Source organism: Mus caroli, chromosome 13 (assembly GCF_900094665.2).
Source record: "Mus caroli chromosome 13, CAROLI_EIJ_v1.1, whole genome shotgun sequence".
Classification (NCBI taxonomy): domain Eukaryota; kingdom Metazoa; phylum Chordata; class Mammalia; order Rodentia; family Muridae; genus Mus; species Mus caroli.
Genome location: NC_034582.1, coordinates 68,425,061 through 68,440,381, shown reverse-complemented (window position 1 = coordinate 68,440,381; position 15,321 = coordinate 68,425,061). Strand labels below are relative to the sequence as shown.

Sequence of the window (15,321 nt, the reverse complement as noted above, 5' to 3'; positions counted from 1 at the left end):
AAAAAAAAAAAAAAACAACAACAAAAAAAACGTCTCTAGGCAGGCCATTGATGGGTAGCCTGAGATACACAAGCAGCTGCCAGGCCACATAGCTTAGCTTCAGATCCCAATGAGACATGGGCTCAGGAGCTAACTGTCTGCCCAATATCCTACTGCCTGGGGTTCCCAGTGCCTTCAAAAAGGGAATGGCCACCTCTGAACTCTTAGCTTTGTCCAGATGATCCAGACCTGTTTACAACCCAGAAGCAGCTCAAAAGAAAGTGATTCCTGTCTCTGGGGACAAACTTCTGTGCCATCAGAGGAGATACCAGAGGCGGGCTCTACTTCTGTCCTGCCAACCCAATGGATTCCTAAGTAGGACATTTTCAACCACGATAAGCAGCTCTGCTGTGAGCTGTTAATCAACTGAAATCCAGTCCAGAAACATGTTACCCAGGGAAACACTAGCCAGAGAATTGACATACTTTGTGTTAGGGTAAAATATACTATGGCTGTACGAAGTATAATCTCCCCAAACCTGGATGCCCTGCTTACAAGGACGGGTTCCTTCCACACCACCGTTGTGGGCAGCCAAGTCTGCTGGGCTCCACTCTAAGGAAATAAGGACTACACTACGGAATCATCCTGAGCAGGGCCTGGACTATGCAGAGTTGCAGCTGAGGGTCAGTTCCAAGAGGCATTCAGTCTAGTGTCTGTTCCCTGGCACAAGCCAAGTTTTCCTTGGACACATATTCCAGGAGACAAAAGAGATAGACAGATGGACAAATGGACATGTGTGCTGGGGACAGGGAAGGCTTAGGGCTTCTGAGGCCCAAGAGCCTGTTGGGCCATGGGGCAGTGCTGGGGGCACAAGTATACCCCACCAACACATTTGAGTGACAAACCTACCACTACAGCAGCTCCTAAATTCTCCTTTATAGCAGCAGCCCATCATTCAGCAGATCTGGGCAGCTGTGACTCTGCCATCTCAACAGGGTCAGCTAAGGATGCCCGGAGTATCTAGGAGAGGGCAGGAAAAGGCATGGCCCAGACAATGTTTCTAAGAACCACTGCTCTACTGCCAAGAAGACAGCCCATGCCTCTGTTAACCGTAGCCCTGTCCCCAGAGACCACATGGCCCCGGATCTGAATCGTCTGCGAAGTGCTGAACACTGTGTAGACCTGACCCTGCTGTGTTTACAGCAGGAGGAAAGAAGACAGCCAATGCCGCTCTGTGGCCTGACTTTCATAGAGCCACAGTCAGGCTGGGTACTGGCTCATGAGAAGCACCTTGGAAGCAGATAGATGTGACAAACAGATGTGACAAATCACCTTCATCTTTGCTCACCAGCATTGAACTCTTCCTTCCAGAGAAAGCAGAGACCTCAGGGAGCTAGAACTGAGGGGAACAAAACTCAAAAGCTTTAGGGAAGGCTTTAAGCCAGACATAATGGCACACACACCTGTCATCCTAGTAACTGAAAGCAGAGGCAGGAGAACTACTGTGAGTTCAAAGCCAACTTTGGGTGACATAGTGGGCTCCTGGCCAGAGTGAGACGATCTCAAAAACAAACAAACACTGCAACCAAATAATAAAATGAAACACAAAGTCAGGCCTCAGGCAGGGTTTAGTGCCACTCCTTCTCCTTGGAGCTATATGGATCCCAAGGATGCCCACTCAAGAGTATCCAGGGCAGCCTGCACATGACTTCTAGGACCTTGTCCCTTCCCAGAAGCTGGAGGTGTCCACTGAGACACAGTACCGTATAGATGAAAATGGTCAGGCCTCATGAAGGGAAAGGCACACATCATCTGAAAACCTGGCAAGGGTGTTCTCTGTCTAGAAACCTCCAAGACTGCTATCCGGCCGAGGGGAGCGCGTGTACCTTGACCTCTCTCCTCCGGCTGTCCTCATCTTCTTCATGCTCTACCACACCCTGGCTCAGGTTGGTATAGTTGGCCAGCTTGTTCAGCAGTGATGACACCATGGGGTTGCTGTCCATCTCTTCCTGTGGGGGCAAAGCATCACATAGGTAGGAACCAGGTCCGTCAACATCTCAAGGCAGCCAAGGAGATCCATCTGTCCCAGGACTGTGTAGAGCCCAAGAGCCCACAGTCAAGTGAATGGAACACCCCACCCACCCCCACATCTGTGTGCCCAGAACATCTATCCAGCAGGTCTGGAATCAGAAGTCAGGGGCACTGAGAGAGTCCTCAAGGCTTTAGGAACTGTAAGGAATGCACCAGCCCAGGTTGCAGCTCACTTATCAGAAACAGATAAACTCAGTGGATCTCAGGCAGAGGAGCAGGTTGCCCTTGCCTGGGGCACGGGAGATGGCCACTCCTTTACCTTCTTCCCACAGGTTCTTCACTAATGTACCTTCTTCGTGTAGAAACTGAAACAAAATTACCTCAAAAAGTGCCATGTTCTTCCCCTCGAAGTAGCTCTCTCTTTCCACCTCCACATTATTGATGAAAGGGCTGTTTTCCCTGGGGTTTCCATCACCTGTGGAAGATAGTCAGGTTAGTCTCAGGATCATAGGCCATGCAGGCTCTGAGCCAGGGAGTGGCCAAATCAGTAGGTACTGGACCCTGTATTCTAATTCCTTCCCCGTCAGGGTCTTGGCAGAGATGTGCCTCTGAGGGACTCCTTATCCCTTAGTACCCAGGACAGGTCTCATACAGCCAGGTTCCCAGACCAGTCCTCTCTGCCTCAGTTTCCACATATGAGATGGTACTGTTCTATGTCTGCTTCTCCCCTCAGGGTAGCCAGGCTCACTGCACACCACACTGGACTGGTGAGTACTCAAGTAAGAACACACACACACACACACACACACACACACACAGGAACAGCTTCAGAGAACTGGCTCAGTTTATTGGCGGGGAGAACAAAGGCTATTTAAACCTTTTGGGGGGGTGAGTGCAGGCAATTGAGGGTTGGTTGGGACTGAGGTCCTGGAGATGCCTCATTTGCATGGGGAGGAACTTCAGGTGCTGCTGGACACGACCTTATAAGGGGAAAGGAATACCATTGCATACACTAGCAAGCTGAAAGGACCTGATATAGCTGTTTCTTGGGAGACTAGGCCGGGGCCTAGCAAACACATAAGTGGATGCTCACAGTCAGCTATTGGATGGTTCACAGGGCCCCCAATGGAGGAGCTAGAGAAAGTACCCAAGGAGCTAAAGAGATCTGCAACCCTGTAGGTGCAACAACATTATGAACTAACCAGTACCCCAGAGCTCGTGTCTCTAGCTGCATATGTAGCAGAAGATGGCCTAGTCGACCATCACTGGAAAGAGAGGCCCATTGGACATGCAAACTTTATATGCCCCAGTACAGGGAAATGCCAGGGCAAAAAGGTGGGAATGGGTGTGTAGGGGAGTGGGGGGGGGCTAGGGGGGACTTTTGGGATAGGATTGGAAATGTAATTGGGGAAAATACGTAATAAAAAAATATATTTAAAAAAAAAATAAGGGGGAAGGAAACTTAACCCAGCAACAGCTATATAACCTCCTCTGGTGAGGCATGAGTGGGTGGGTACACAGGGCTATGCGTGCAAAGAAATGCAGGCCTGAGGCAGGGGGAGTGACCCTACTCCTCTCAGGAACAGGGGCAGTAAAAAGGAACACCCCACCCCACCCCCCAAAAAATCAAGAACAGTCTTGGCAAACGGGGTAAGGGGAGACAGGTTAGGTCCTCAGTGTGTTCTACACTCGTACCCTACAAGGAGGGTCCTCACCTCTGCTTCCTCCATGTCCACAGTGGACGGGGAGTCTTGGACACTCAAGGCCCTTGACAGGCAGGTCCAGTAACCATTGTAATGTTATGATGCCCTGGATAGGGAGACCACACCATGGGGGTTTGGATTCCTGAGCATGGAGCACCGAGGCATTGGGCACATGGTCTTGATACCTCATGTTCCAGCTGCCCCAGGATGCAGACATTTGTTCAGTCACAAAAAAATATAAGGTTACAGTTTGACATCCGTTGAGGCTTAAGTAGGGATCCTGAGGTACTGCGGTCAGAGGTCTGCAGGAAGGGAGCATCCTTGAAGAAGGAAAGAACCTGAAGGAAACTTCTGATTTGAGACCTCTCCCCGAGTCCAGGTCACCTTTTGGAAGTAAGACTAAAGCTCACAATCTCAGATGACAGAAACAAAGGGCTTCAGGAGGACCAAGAACAGAGTCCTGATGTGACAGCTCGAGTCCCCTGTGCTGGTGTCTGGAACCAAGGTCTTGATCGCTGAGCATCATGGGTAGGAAGCATAGGGTCGGAGCCAGGCAATGATTCTTTACTTGGACTTTTTCAAGGTAGCTACTTGGAAGGAGGAACCAGGTAAAGATTCTAAACAGCCTCCAGTTGGGCGACAGCAAGTTACATTGTTCCCCTTTCAAGTCCTACTAACCAGACATGTGATACCTCTGAGGATGACTATCCTAAAAGCCAAGTACCTCAGCGATTGGCCCCATTAAAGACTAAAGCCCTCTTTGAGGGAGGAGGCACACACACCGAGGTTGGTTTTGTTTTGTTTTGTTTTGACAGTAGCTTTGAATTTCAAATTCCTTAAATCCCAATGGGATTATGCTGGCCTTCCGGGGAAGGCCCACACACACCTCCTACCCTACTAGCTAGTTCAGACGGTGGTTTACCATCAATCCTGATTGGTACCCAAACAGGAGCTGCTGACGCAGGTCCCTGAAGCTCACTAGATCCTTTCTGTCTCAGGATACACCCGACCCAGGTCCTAGTAACAAACTCCAATAATCAAGGTCATCAAGGGTCAGGGAACAAAAGAACACAAAGTGCCCTGCCCTGAATTGAAGTAGGCCCCTAAAATGTGGCATCCGATTACTTATGCTAAACCAAAGCAGAGGGAGAAACCTTTGTTAGGGCCCACAGCCCAGAAGTGGCTTTGTTCTAATAAGAAATTCCCTCACCAGTACTGCACTCAAATGCTATAAGCCTCCCCCTCCACCCATACCCTTCCCACCCATGTCCCAGTCCTCCTAATTCATGGCCCTTAGCTTTCCCCAGATCACCAAGGAACGACAGTAAGGTAGGAGCAGAACTGATTCTGCAGAGAATTCAATGGAGCAGCACAGACTGCTGAAAACACAGCCACACTATGCTTCCCATCGGTGTGCCTTTGATAAGACAGGAACTCTAAGGACAGTGGAATATACACAGCAAGACACAATCCCTCCCAGAGCTCATACATCAGAACCTTGGAGCAAGTAGGAGGGGACAAGATTGTATGCCACACCATGGACTGATGCTGAAAATATGGCTGGCTGGTCCTTTACTGAATGGTGAGGAAGCTGGAGACAGTAGGTCTGCTGATCTGCCTATGCATATATGCTCACCCTTGCAAAATCAGGCAGAGCCTTTCATACAGACCAAGGCACAACCTCCCTGGGTACCCATCAAATCCATACCTGCCCCTATGCAGAGACACCAGGCCAGCATCCTGCAGAACTTCCTTCCATCTGGAGGCAAGACCCAGTACTATCAACTGTCCCTAATGTGAGATCTCCTCATCTCACCATACTTACATGTGGCAGATATAAGACAGTCAAAAGACAGATGAAGTCACACGGAAAGAAACAGGAGAGGTGGACCACAGCAAGACAGAAACTTAACAGATGTAAGAGCCCTGGCTAAGAGAGAGCTGAACAGTGTGGTTCAAACCTTCCAAGGAAAGAAGTGTGAGCTGAAGGGACGCTGGTCAGCTCTAGCATGGCTCTGGAGGGCCTTGCCCTTCTCCCCAATTCCTTCTGCCTTGCTAAAAGTCATTAGATTACATTCCTAGAGCTAGCCCCCAAGGTCTATTCCCTTATTTGACCAATCCTTCCTCCTGAGCCTGAGTACCAAAAATCCAGGTATCAAAGTACTGAAGTCCGGCGATTAAAAGCCCCCTTTGGCTCACCATGCCCAATTAAAATTAAACACCTCATCCTAACACAAGCCTTCCTATTTTACCTTTAGAAGTCGCCAATTGGCCATGTCTGTCTCCTCTCTATTCCAAGACAGTCCTTTGTCCTCAAGGACAAATAACCCTCTACCCTCTCCCTTGCTCTTCTCCCATCATCCTTTATCTCCTGCCTTTGTTTCTTACTCCCTACCATCTGTCCCTGTGGGGCAGATAAATCTCCTTCCTGGGCCAATACTTTTCCTTTCATAACCTTTAACCTATATAAATATTATGCTAACCACCCAGAACACTATAAGCAAACACAGAATCCTCATTGTTCAGTTCCTTCTCCAGAGTATGGGTAAAGCATTCTAGAACAGCATCCCAGGTCTTCTAGTAAAAGATACAAATTTAACAAACACCCAACTACACTGTGGACAGTGGAGGCCAGTTTCTACCCCTCCAGGAAAGGGATGACCAGATGAGCCCTGAGGCGTGACACATCTGAAGAATGAAGGGAAACTCTGGGCTTTTCAGGGTGTGTGTACATGTTACCCACATGCATACGCGTGTGTAGCTTCCTACCTCTGTCAGCTAACAAGTCAAGAAGCAGGGCACACAGACGGGCGGTGGTGGCACTTGGGAGGCAGAGGCAGGCGGATTTCTGAATTTGAGGCCAGCTTGGTCTACAAAGTGAGTTCCAGGACAGCCAGGGCTACACAGAGAAATCCTGTCTCCAAAAACCAAAAAAACAAAAAGAAGAAGAAGGGCACACTAGTAACTAAGTGTATTCTCAGCACCTACAACTGACTTGCTAAGCTCATTCTCCACTTAGGTTATCTCAAGAGAATCACTGACTACAGAGCTAAGGCAGGGGGATGGATGCTAAGACTAAATGTAACCAGGAAATGTCAGAGATGTCAAAAGCCAAGAGGCACCATCTGGAAAGTCCCCCATGACCACTTCTGAGGCCATCCATCTAAGCATCAACTGACTGGAGCACAGACACACACAGGCATCTGAGGACCACCCAAGCCATGGAGACCTGCTACAATACCTCGGTGTGCAGACCAGGGGTCAGGCTAGAAGAAACTGCCTTGGGAATTGTAGCTGAGAGACAATGGGGGGATACACAGCCTAGTGAGGTAGGCCCAGCTGAGTTACTGAGGGGTCACAGCTATCATATCATAGTAAAGGGTAGCTGGACTGCAAACATTCTTGACCCTACGTCTCAGGGGGTACTCCCATCATGCCACTATCCAGGCTGTAGGGCCCACAGGCACAAGCCTGCAGTTCCTGCTGCCCAGAAAGCAGAGGCACACAGGAAAATTCCAGAATGAAGCCAAGATAGCAGGCTTTTTGTGGTGACGTCACACGCTATATGATCCGGTGAAACTCAAATAAGATCTTTGCTGTGTGAACAGTAATCCTCTCACCTAGTAAATGCTATAGAGAGTCTGAAAGAAAATGTGTTTTTTGGAGAGGGTACGTCCCAAAAGAGCCTCACAGCCTTTACATGTGTGTGAGAAGAGACAGATGCAGAAGAGAAAGAGAAAGAATATTTCATCATGGGAAAAAATGTCCCATGCAGAGAGCTGAAGCCAAGCATAGGAGAGACTTCTTTATATTCTTATGATTTTCTGATGTCAGGAAATAAGTTAATATCAGGTTTAAAGAAGTCAGGTGTGGTAGCACAAACCTTTAATCCCAGCAATTACGAGGTAGAGGCAGATAAAGTTCTGAGGGTTGCCAGCCAGCCGGGTCTACTTGGCAAGTTTTAGGCCAGCCATAGCTGCACAGTGAGAATCTGTTTTGAAAACAAAAACAAACAAACACATACAAATACAACACACTCTGGTGTCACCAGCTCTGAGGACACAGAGGACCAGGGTGTGACTCATAGCCCAACAACCCTCCAGAGGGTCAGGAGACAGGGTTTCAGATTCTCCCTCAGATGCTCAAATGGAGCCAACTCGAGCTCATGACCTTGAACAAAGTCTCTGCTGCTCACCTCCAGCTCAGCTCAAGTTACTAGTCTCCAGGGAGGAGGGCTACATGGAAAGACACAGAAGGGCAAAAGCTCTTCAGAAACCGTACCTCCAGCCTCCAACCACAGCCCACCTGCCTGGGTCTTTCACAAAAGGCAGCCACAATGCTGTTCTGAGCAGTCACAGCTGGTGTGCTCAACAAACTTTTCCTCACCCTTTGCCCAGATGCACAGGTATAGTGATGACCACTCATCTAAGGAAACAGCACTCCCATAGCCCGACCAACACTCCCAGGGAGAGGTGGCAAGACCCTTGTGAAGCTGTCTACCAGATGACATTTAAACAACTCTTCAGTGGGACGACTGTACAGGATGGCCAAGGGCTGCCAGACCTGGAAAGAAATGTAAGGATACAAACAGATGCTGGGGAGACTGGGGTAGACATGACACACAGCCTCAACCTGGCTCACAGTAAGTTGTCCACTGTGGCAACTTGTACAAATCTGCCTTTTCATTTCATCGCTTATCAAAGTAATGTATGAGTGCACAACACAGAAATACAGACATGCACGTGCACACACACATATATACACACACTCATACATTTGCATATACACAAATGCAAACCTTAAAGACAGTAAAACAAATCGTCAGAATTTCAGTACATTCCTCCAGTTGGGGGCTGTGCTAAAGACAGTGTAAGTCTACAATCAACCATTCTCTCTAGTCCCCCCAAGCCCAGTTACACCAATTCTTTAACAGATACACCCATCATCAAAGTCCAAGCTCTGGCTGGGCAGATCCAAAGAGATTACATCACAGGTGGGATCACACCTAAACCAAACAGATGGGAAGTATTTATGGTACCTCATCCTCAGGGCATTGAGAAAGCATCTAAAAGTCCTCCCTTCCTAATTCCACCAGAGTCACAGAGATAATTAAGAATAAAACGGGCTGGAGAGATGACTCAGCACCTAAGAGCACTGATTGCTCTTCCAGAGGTCCTGAGTTCAATTCCCAGAAACCACATGGTGGCTCACAACCATCTGTAATGGGATCTGATGCCCTCTTCTGGTGTGTGTCTGAAGAGATTGACTGTATACTCAAACACATTAGAGAGAGAGAGAGAAAGAGAGATGATAAAGATAGAGATAGATAGATAGACAGACAGACAGATACATAGATAGGTGATAGATGGTAGAGAATAGATAGGTAGATAAAAGGTTATAGATGGATAAATAGACAGACAGACAGAAAGAATGAATGAATGAATGAAATGCTTTCATGAAAAGTACACCTGCATCTACATGAAAAGAACACACCAGGATCCATTTTGTCATCTAGATGACTATTGATTTTCAGATCTCTGCTAATTACTTCTGTATCTAAATAAAGTCTGAATCATATTTTTGAGAGGATATTTGACACTTACAGTCTGCACAAAGGGAACTTTGATTTAAACACACACAACAACCACTCACTCACAGTCAGAGCTCAGGAGTCACTGGAGCTGAAAGCTGTTGAGCTCTGAGGCAAAGCTGCTCACCTGAGGTGGCGTCCCTCTGTGTCAGACTACACATTCACAACAACTAGAAGCATCTTGGGCAGAGATCAGCTGAGTACACAGCTGCCAAGGAGGCAGAGGGATGGATAGCATGAGGAGGAGTGGGTACTAGGTCAAGTACCCACTGCCAGCCAAGCACTTAAACATGGCCTCTCCACCAGCTGGGAGGAAATCTAGGCACCAGTCTCTGCAGGTAGGTGCCAAGCAGACAGACTCTCTCCACCTGTGGGTAAGATCAGGTGGCCAGGTCACGAGACCACAAGGCAACCTCTCCACCCTAGGAAGGAAGACAAACTTTTCTGATAAGCCTCCACACTTGTGGACCAGAATCGATCCATTTCCCTCATTACAGAAGTACTTCTAAAAAACTGTCAATTTCACACTCAGTTAGCAATGGCCTGCCATTTACCCGGTAACAGAACAACCTGAAAGGGTTCACTCAGAAGTCACGGGGCAGTCAGAGCCCAGAACCCTCCATAGCTGAGATGCAGCAAAGATTTAGAAATTTGCGAAGCCAAGCGCTCCCTATAAATGCAGTATGGGGAGACAGAGAACACTACTTGGAGACACCTGGGTTCTGTAAGGGTTGGTGATGGACTAGAGATGTGACTAAGTCATTCAGCTCTCCCCACTCTCCTGCCTCACAGTGTATCTTCCCTGCCTCACAGTGTATTTTCCCTGCCTCACAGTGTATCTTCCCTGCCTCACAGTGTATCTTCCCTGCCTCACAGTGTATCTTCCCTGCCTCACAGTGTATCTTTCCTGCCTCACAGTGTATCTTTCCTGGCTGATTTTGTCATTAAGAAATGTGGCAGAGTCTGATGGCTGGGACACACGCCTTTAATCCATCACAGCACTCAGGAACAGGTTGATTTTTTTGTGAGTTTGAAGCCAGCCTGGTCTACGTGTTGAGTCCCAGGACAGCTAGAACTATATAGAGAAACCCTGTCTCAGAAACACAAAAATAAAACTACAATAACAAATGACAGGTAAGGATCTCCAGCCATAAAATCTAGAATAGAACAAATGACTTATGAATGTACCCTCTCCTCCCTGCAAGCCTCACTCATGGAAACAACAGGAAGACAAAGACTGCTTGGCTGAGCTGTGATGTATCTGCTACAAACCCCAGAGCCTCTGAGCCCACAGACCCACAGGTCTTGGGACACAGAAGAGAGGATCTAAAAAGTACTGAGGGAATTTTCCTTTAGATTAGAGGGGGCCACAAACCATGGAGATTCTTCAAGCACTTCTAGCAAACCTTCCAGCAGAGCTGGTGCCTACATTGGTAACATCATGTATAAAACTATAAAACGGTCAACTACAGAAACAAAGAACCTCAAAACCAAGGGAAGCCAGATAGACTCCTAGAAAGACACAACTGAAGGTACCATGCCTACCTATCTTGTGCCACATGCAGCTATCTTCTGACATCTGCCTTTGAGATGCATATATAAAGGTCTCAGACATCTCTAGCAGCCAGTGACTCCGTAATCCTTCACTGCCCCATTTGGCAGCCAGGGCCTACTCCCTGTGTTATACCTACTAGCTGCCAGCTGATGCCTCAGCAGCAAAGGATTGTTCCAAGGGCAGCCAGCCTGAACAGAAACCAGAGAGGGTGGTATATCAGCTGACCACACCTCGTGTCATTTGTCGAAAGAGAAAGAGAAATTAAAGGGCTAAATGTCAGACCCAAAGGCTAAAGGGTCTGGCTGTGGACAATTCAGTGAAGGAGATAGGGCAGCCAACTCGCTAAGGGAGAGACCTAGAGAGGAGATAGAGTAGAAGGACCTCAGACAACTGTCCCCAGTGATCAGGTTAACAGGGCTGAATCCTGGGACAGTGAAAGACCCAATGTTATACTAAAGGACAGGCACTCATCCCCTGAACCCTTCCTCCCAGACCCAAACCAGAAGTGAAATGATCCCCACAGAACTCTCCAGGACCTAACCTTACTCCCATGACATCAGGTTACCAGAAATGAGTTAGTGTAAGAAACACTTACAAGGATAACTAGATATCCCGAGGACTCCTGGGACAGGACAGAGACACTAAGACTCTGCTCTTTCAAAGGACCAGGATTCAATTCCCAAAACCCACAAGGTGAGTCACAACCAACTGTAACACCAGTTCTAGGTGGCCTCTTTTTGGCCTCTATGGGCACAAGACACTCATGGTACATAGACATACATGTAAGTAGAACATGCATGGAAAGAAAACAAGGAAACCCTAGGCATCAGTGGACAGAGCCCCTCTGGGGAATATGGCAGCAGTCGCAGAGAGAGTACACATCTATCATAACTCTTTAGTGCTGACTTAGCCGCAGCACAGCTCCACAATACTGCCATAAGGTCAGGCAGACTGTATCATTCCTACCTGGCACCAGGGAGGCCCAGATCCTGATCAGCCACCCCAACAACCTACCACCCTTGGAACCCCCACTTAAGACCCATCTGCTGTAACACCCTGTTACCGACCTGGATGGTCAGGGTGTTGTCTGGGCATCCTGTCTATGACATAAAGGGGATTAGCCACAGTTACCACCATACAAGGGCTGGCAGTTTTGTAGACACTGCCCACAAGCCCGTGTTTACTCATAGGCTGCAGTTCTTCACAGGGGAGAGGAGAGGCCCACTGCAAGGCCTCCTATGAAAAGTCACCACGGCCCTGGGCCCACAGAGATCCATGGAGTTTTCTTTCAAGTGCATCAGATGCTTTGGAAGACATGTGATAAGCTGCATGGAACCTGGGCCAACCCTGACCTCTGTCATGAAGGCTACAGGATGTGTTTCAACTTGGAGAAACACCTTGGTTTTTCACTTTGTCATCTTACATGGGGACAGCCCTATGTTAGTCTAGGGACAGTTGTTCGCAGATGCCCACTACATACAGGCTCTCCCTGCTTCATAGATGTCCAACTGAAGCCTGATGCATTTTAAAGTGTACGGATAACCAGAGATAATAATAAGCATAATGCCCCAGAAAGTCACCATGCTGTGTTTGGTTGTGACCTGCATGTGACAAACAAGGTTGTGTTTGGATGCAACTCACCTGTGGAAATGCAAATTTGCTGACTTTTAACAAAGACCAGCACCTACCCACCTTCTACTTAGAAACCCCTCACATGTGTGGTTATTGGGAATTGAACTCAGGACCTCTGAAAGAACAGTCAGTGCTCTTACCCGCTGAGCCATCTCTCCAATAAAGCATGCAAATGTGGTATTCCTTTTCAGCAAGCATGTTACAAAATGCAGTTTCCTCCTGTAGCTGCAGTCTCTCCATTCCCACTGAAGGAGGAACTAAAGGCAGCTTTAGGAACCCAGTCCCTTCAGAGATTCTGACTATGTAAGAGAGGTGTGCACATAGGTCAGAGGTGGCCAGGGTCCTGGGCACTGGAGGAGACAACCTCTCCACTAGATAAGCATCAGGTATTTGTGAAATCCAGCCAAGTTTCATAGGCATAGCCAAGCAGTGCCAGAACCACTGCTGGCCCTCAGCCCAGGATCTGCTCCAGGGCAGCAAGTTGATTCCCCACTCCCAGCCTGCTCCCTGCAGAGTGGTGTCTTAGTAGGGAGAAACCAGGCGCAACCTGGCAGGCCCCCAGACCCATTCACAGGCAGCCAGGCCTTAACAGCATGACCCAGGCATAGCCTCCTCCCACCCTTGTTCTTCCTGAGGCAGGCAGGGCTCCACTCCAGGACATTACTACTAATCCCTCAATGGCTCAAGGGAGGGATAGAAAGCAACCCCGGGGACTCAGAGCCATATCCCCTGATAGGTTGAGGAGGCTGGCCAATAGAGCTGGCTGCAAAGGCCAGCAGCCTCCTCCCTTTCCTGCCATCAAGTGTAGGCGGAAAGTCTATCCAGCTTAGCAACACTGGAGATGGGGCATGGGTCACAGAGGAGCTGAGTTTGTGTACAGAGGCCTAGGCGAGGAGGTAGGCAAACTGTAGCTCATAGGCCTGGCTACTAAGCACCCACAACAAAATGAAGTCCCGCCTGGTAACACTAAGGTGCTCTTTGGCTTCCTAAGGATGGCCTGCCCCGAGCCAAGACCACCACCATAAAACTACCCTGGTGGCTGCATTGTGAAATGGTTTTGTGCTAGAATGGGTTTCAGAGTTTCAGGGCCCTGAAAACTCAAAAGAATACCCACCAGCTCTTGACTGCCCTCCAGATTCTTAGAACCCTCACACATCCTGAAAATCCAGCAACCTGGAAAATCCAGGCCAGCGGGACAGCCGATAGAGCATGGTTAATGAGAGAGAGCCACAGGCTGACGGACAAGACCCCAGGCTGACAGCTTTCCACTTTCAACAGCAAACTGCTGGCTGAATGAACAACGCATTCTGAAGAGAAAACAAAGGAAATATTGAGAAACAAGAACCACCCACAGAACTTGTAAGAGGGCCACTTACTTCTTATGGCATTTTCCATGCACATTCCTCTAACCCCTGCCTCCCATCTCAGGTTTCCAGGACAGAAAGGTCCAGTCGAGAGCCACTCTGTCCTTCAGGGAACAGGCCCAGTCCTTTCCCACCTGTTCCGAGTCCTGCTCAAGACTTTCAGGCCCGACTTGGCCTCTCTGTCACTCTGATTCAGTGTGGGAACTTTTGAAGTTAGTGGCTTAGAGTGTTTCCTCTGCATTCAGGCCCAACCCCACCTTCTTCCTGCAAAGCAATACATTTTGCTTCAAGGTTGCACTGATGCTGGGCTGCAGCTCTAATGCACAGGCAGGAGGATATCTGCACCAGAGTGGCAGGCAGCCCACGTCTCTCCACAAGGCTCCATGGTTACAGGTCTGGGTATAAGCAGAAACTGTCAAACCAGGTGTTGAGCAAAGTTAACGCCTAGGAGGGCGGGAAACCCTGCAAACCTTGGTTAGTACCTAAATGCACAACTAGTTGTCCACTCTCCTGCTCGCCCTAACCTAACTCAGTAGCACCATGTCTCACATAGCTTGAAAGGCAAAGATGCTCAGAGGAACAGTAGTAAAAAGGTTTGGGGGCCCGGAGAGTAATAAAGCAAGGCTTCCCAAATGATGTGGCAAACCTGTTCTACCTCCTACCCTAGGATTAGTAGGACTGTCCCCAAGACGTGACCATAAAGGTCACTGGTATTCCTTATGTCCACTTACAAAGCAGCCTGGGTAAGCATCTCCTCCAATCGGCTTTTAAATCTATGTTCAAACCAGCTAAAATCCAGAGAAGCAGAGTGGAGCCTTACAGCCTGACAGCCAAGAGATTCTATGCAAAGAAGCAGCTAATTCAGACAAGCGGTCAGAGCCTGACACACTACAATGACAAGATTTCGGACACAGTACTCACAACATATATCTACATGTGTACATATGGCATATGCTTACACATGTTTACTCATGCACACTCACACATATACATGTTTTCACCCATTCATTAGTATATACCATAATTTTATGTACACTGCACTTATGTGTGCATACCATGCATGCATGTACATAGAAACATGCCCACTGTAGATCTGCATGGCAACATACCCCCCACACAAGGCCAAAAGAAATTAGAGCTCCAGACTGTTCCATTGTGGAACAGTACATTAGTCATCTATGGGATGACAGCCCTAGAAGCTACCTAAGCAGTCTGGGACTTTTAACCTAAAAAGTATACCCTTCAGGAAGACAGCCTCATTGACCTCAATCTCCAACATCCCATGTCACAGCTGGTGCTAGCCATGATCCTGTCTCTCTTCCCCAGAGAGCAGAGCATCATCGGAGCTGAGAAAGGGCATGCTGTTCCCCAAATGCCCAGATGATAGAGGTCTACAACAAAGCAGAAGAGGGCCGGGCGTGGTGGTGCACGCCTTTGATCTCAGCACTTGGGAGGCAGAGGCAGGTG

General features: G+C 48.5%; 1 protein-coding gene across 4 annotated transcripts in view; it reads right to left on the bottom strand.

Annotated features, from left to right (window-relative positions):
- The window catches only part of Slc12a7 (solute carrier family 12 member 7), an 83,505-nt gene that overhangs the window by 28,974 nt on the left and 39,210 nt on the right, over positions 1-15,321 (bottom strand). For all 4 annotated transcript variants that reach the window (XM_029468666.1, XM_021181012.2, XM_029468667.1 and 1 more), the window contains exons 2-3: positions 2,391-2,485; positions 1,866-1,988 (exon numbers count right to left, since the gene is read on the bottom strand). In XM_029468666.1, coding sequence (XP_029324526.1) covers positions 1,866-1,988; positions 2,391-2,485 — 218 coding nt within the window. The remainder of the gene's footprint in view (positions 1-1,865; positions 1,989-2,390; positions 2,486-15,321) is intronic.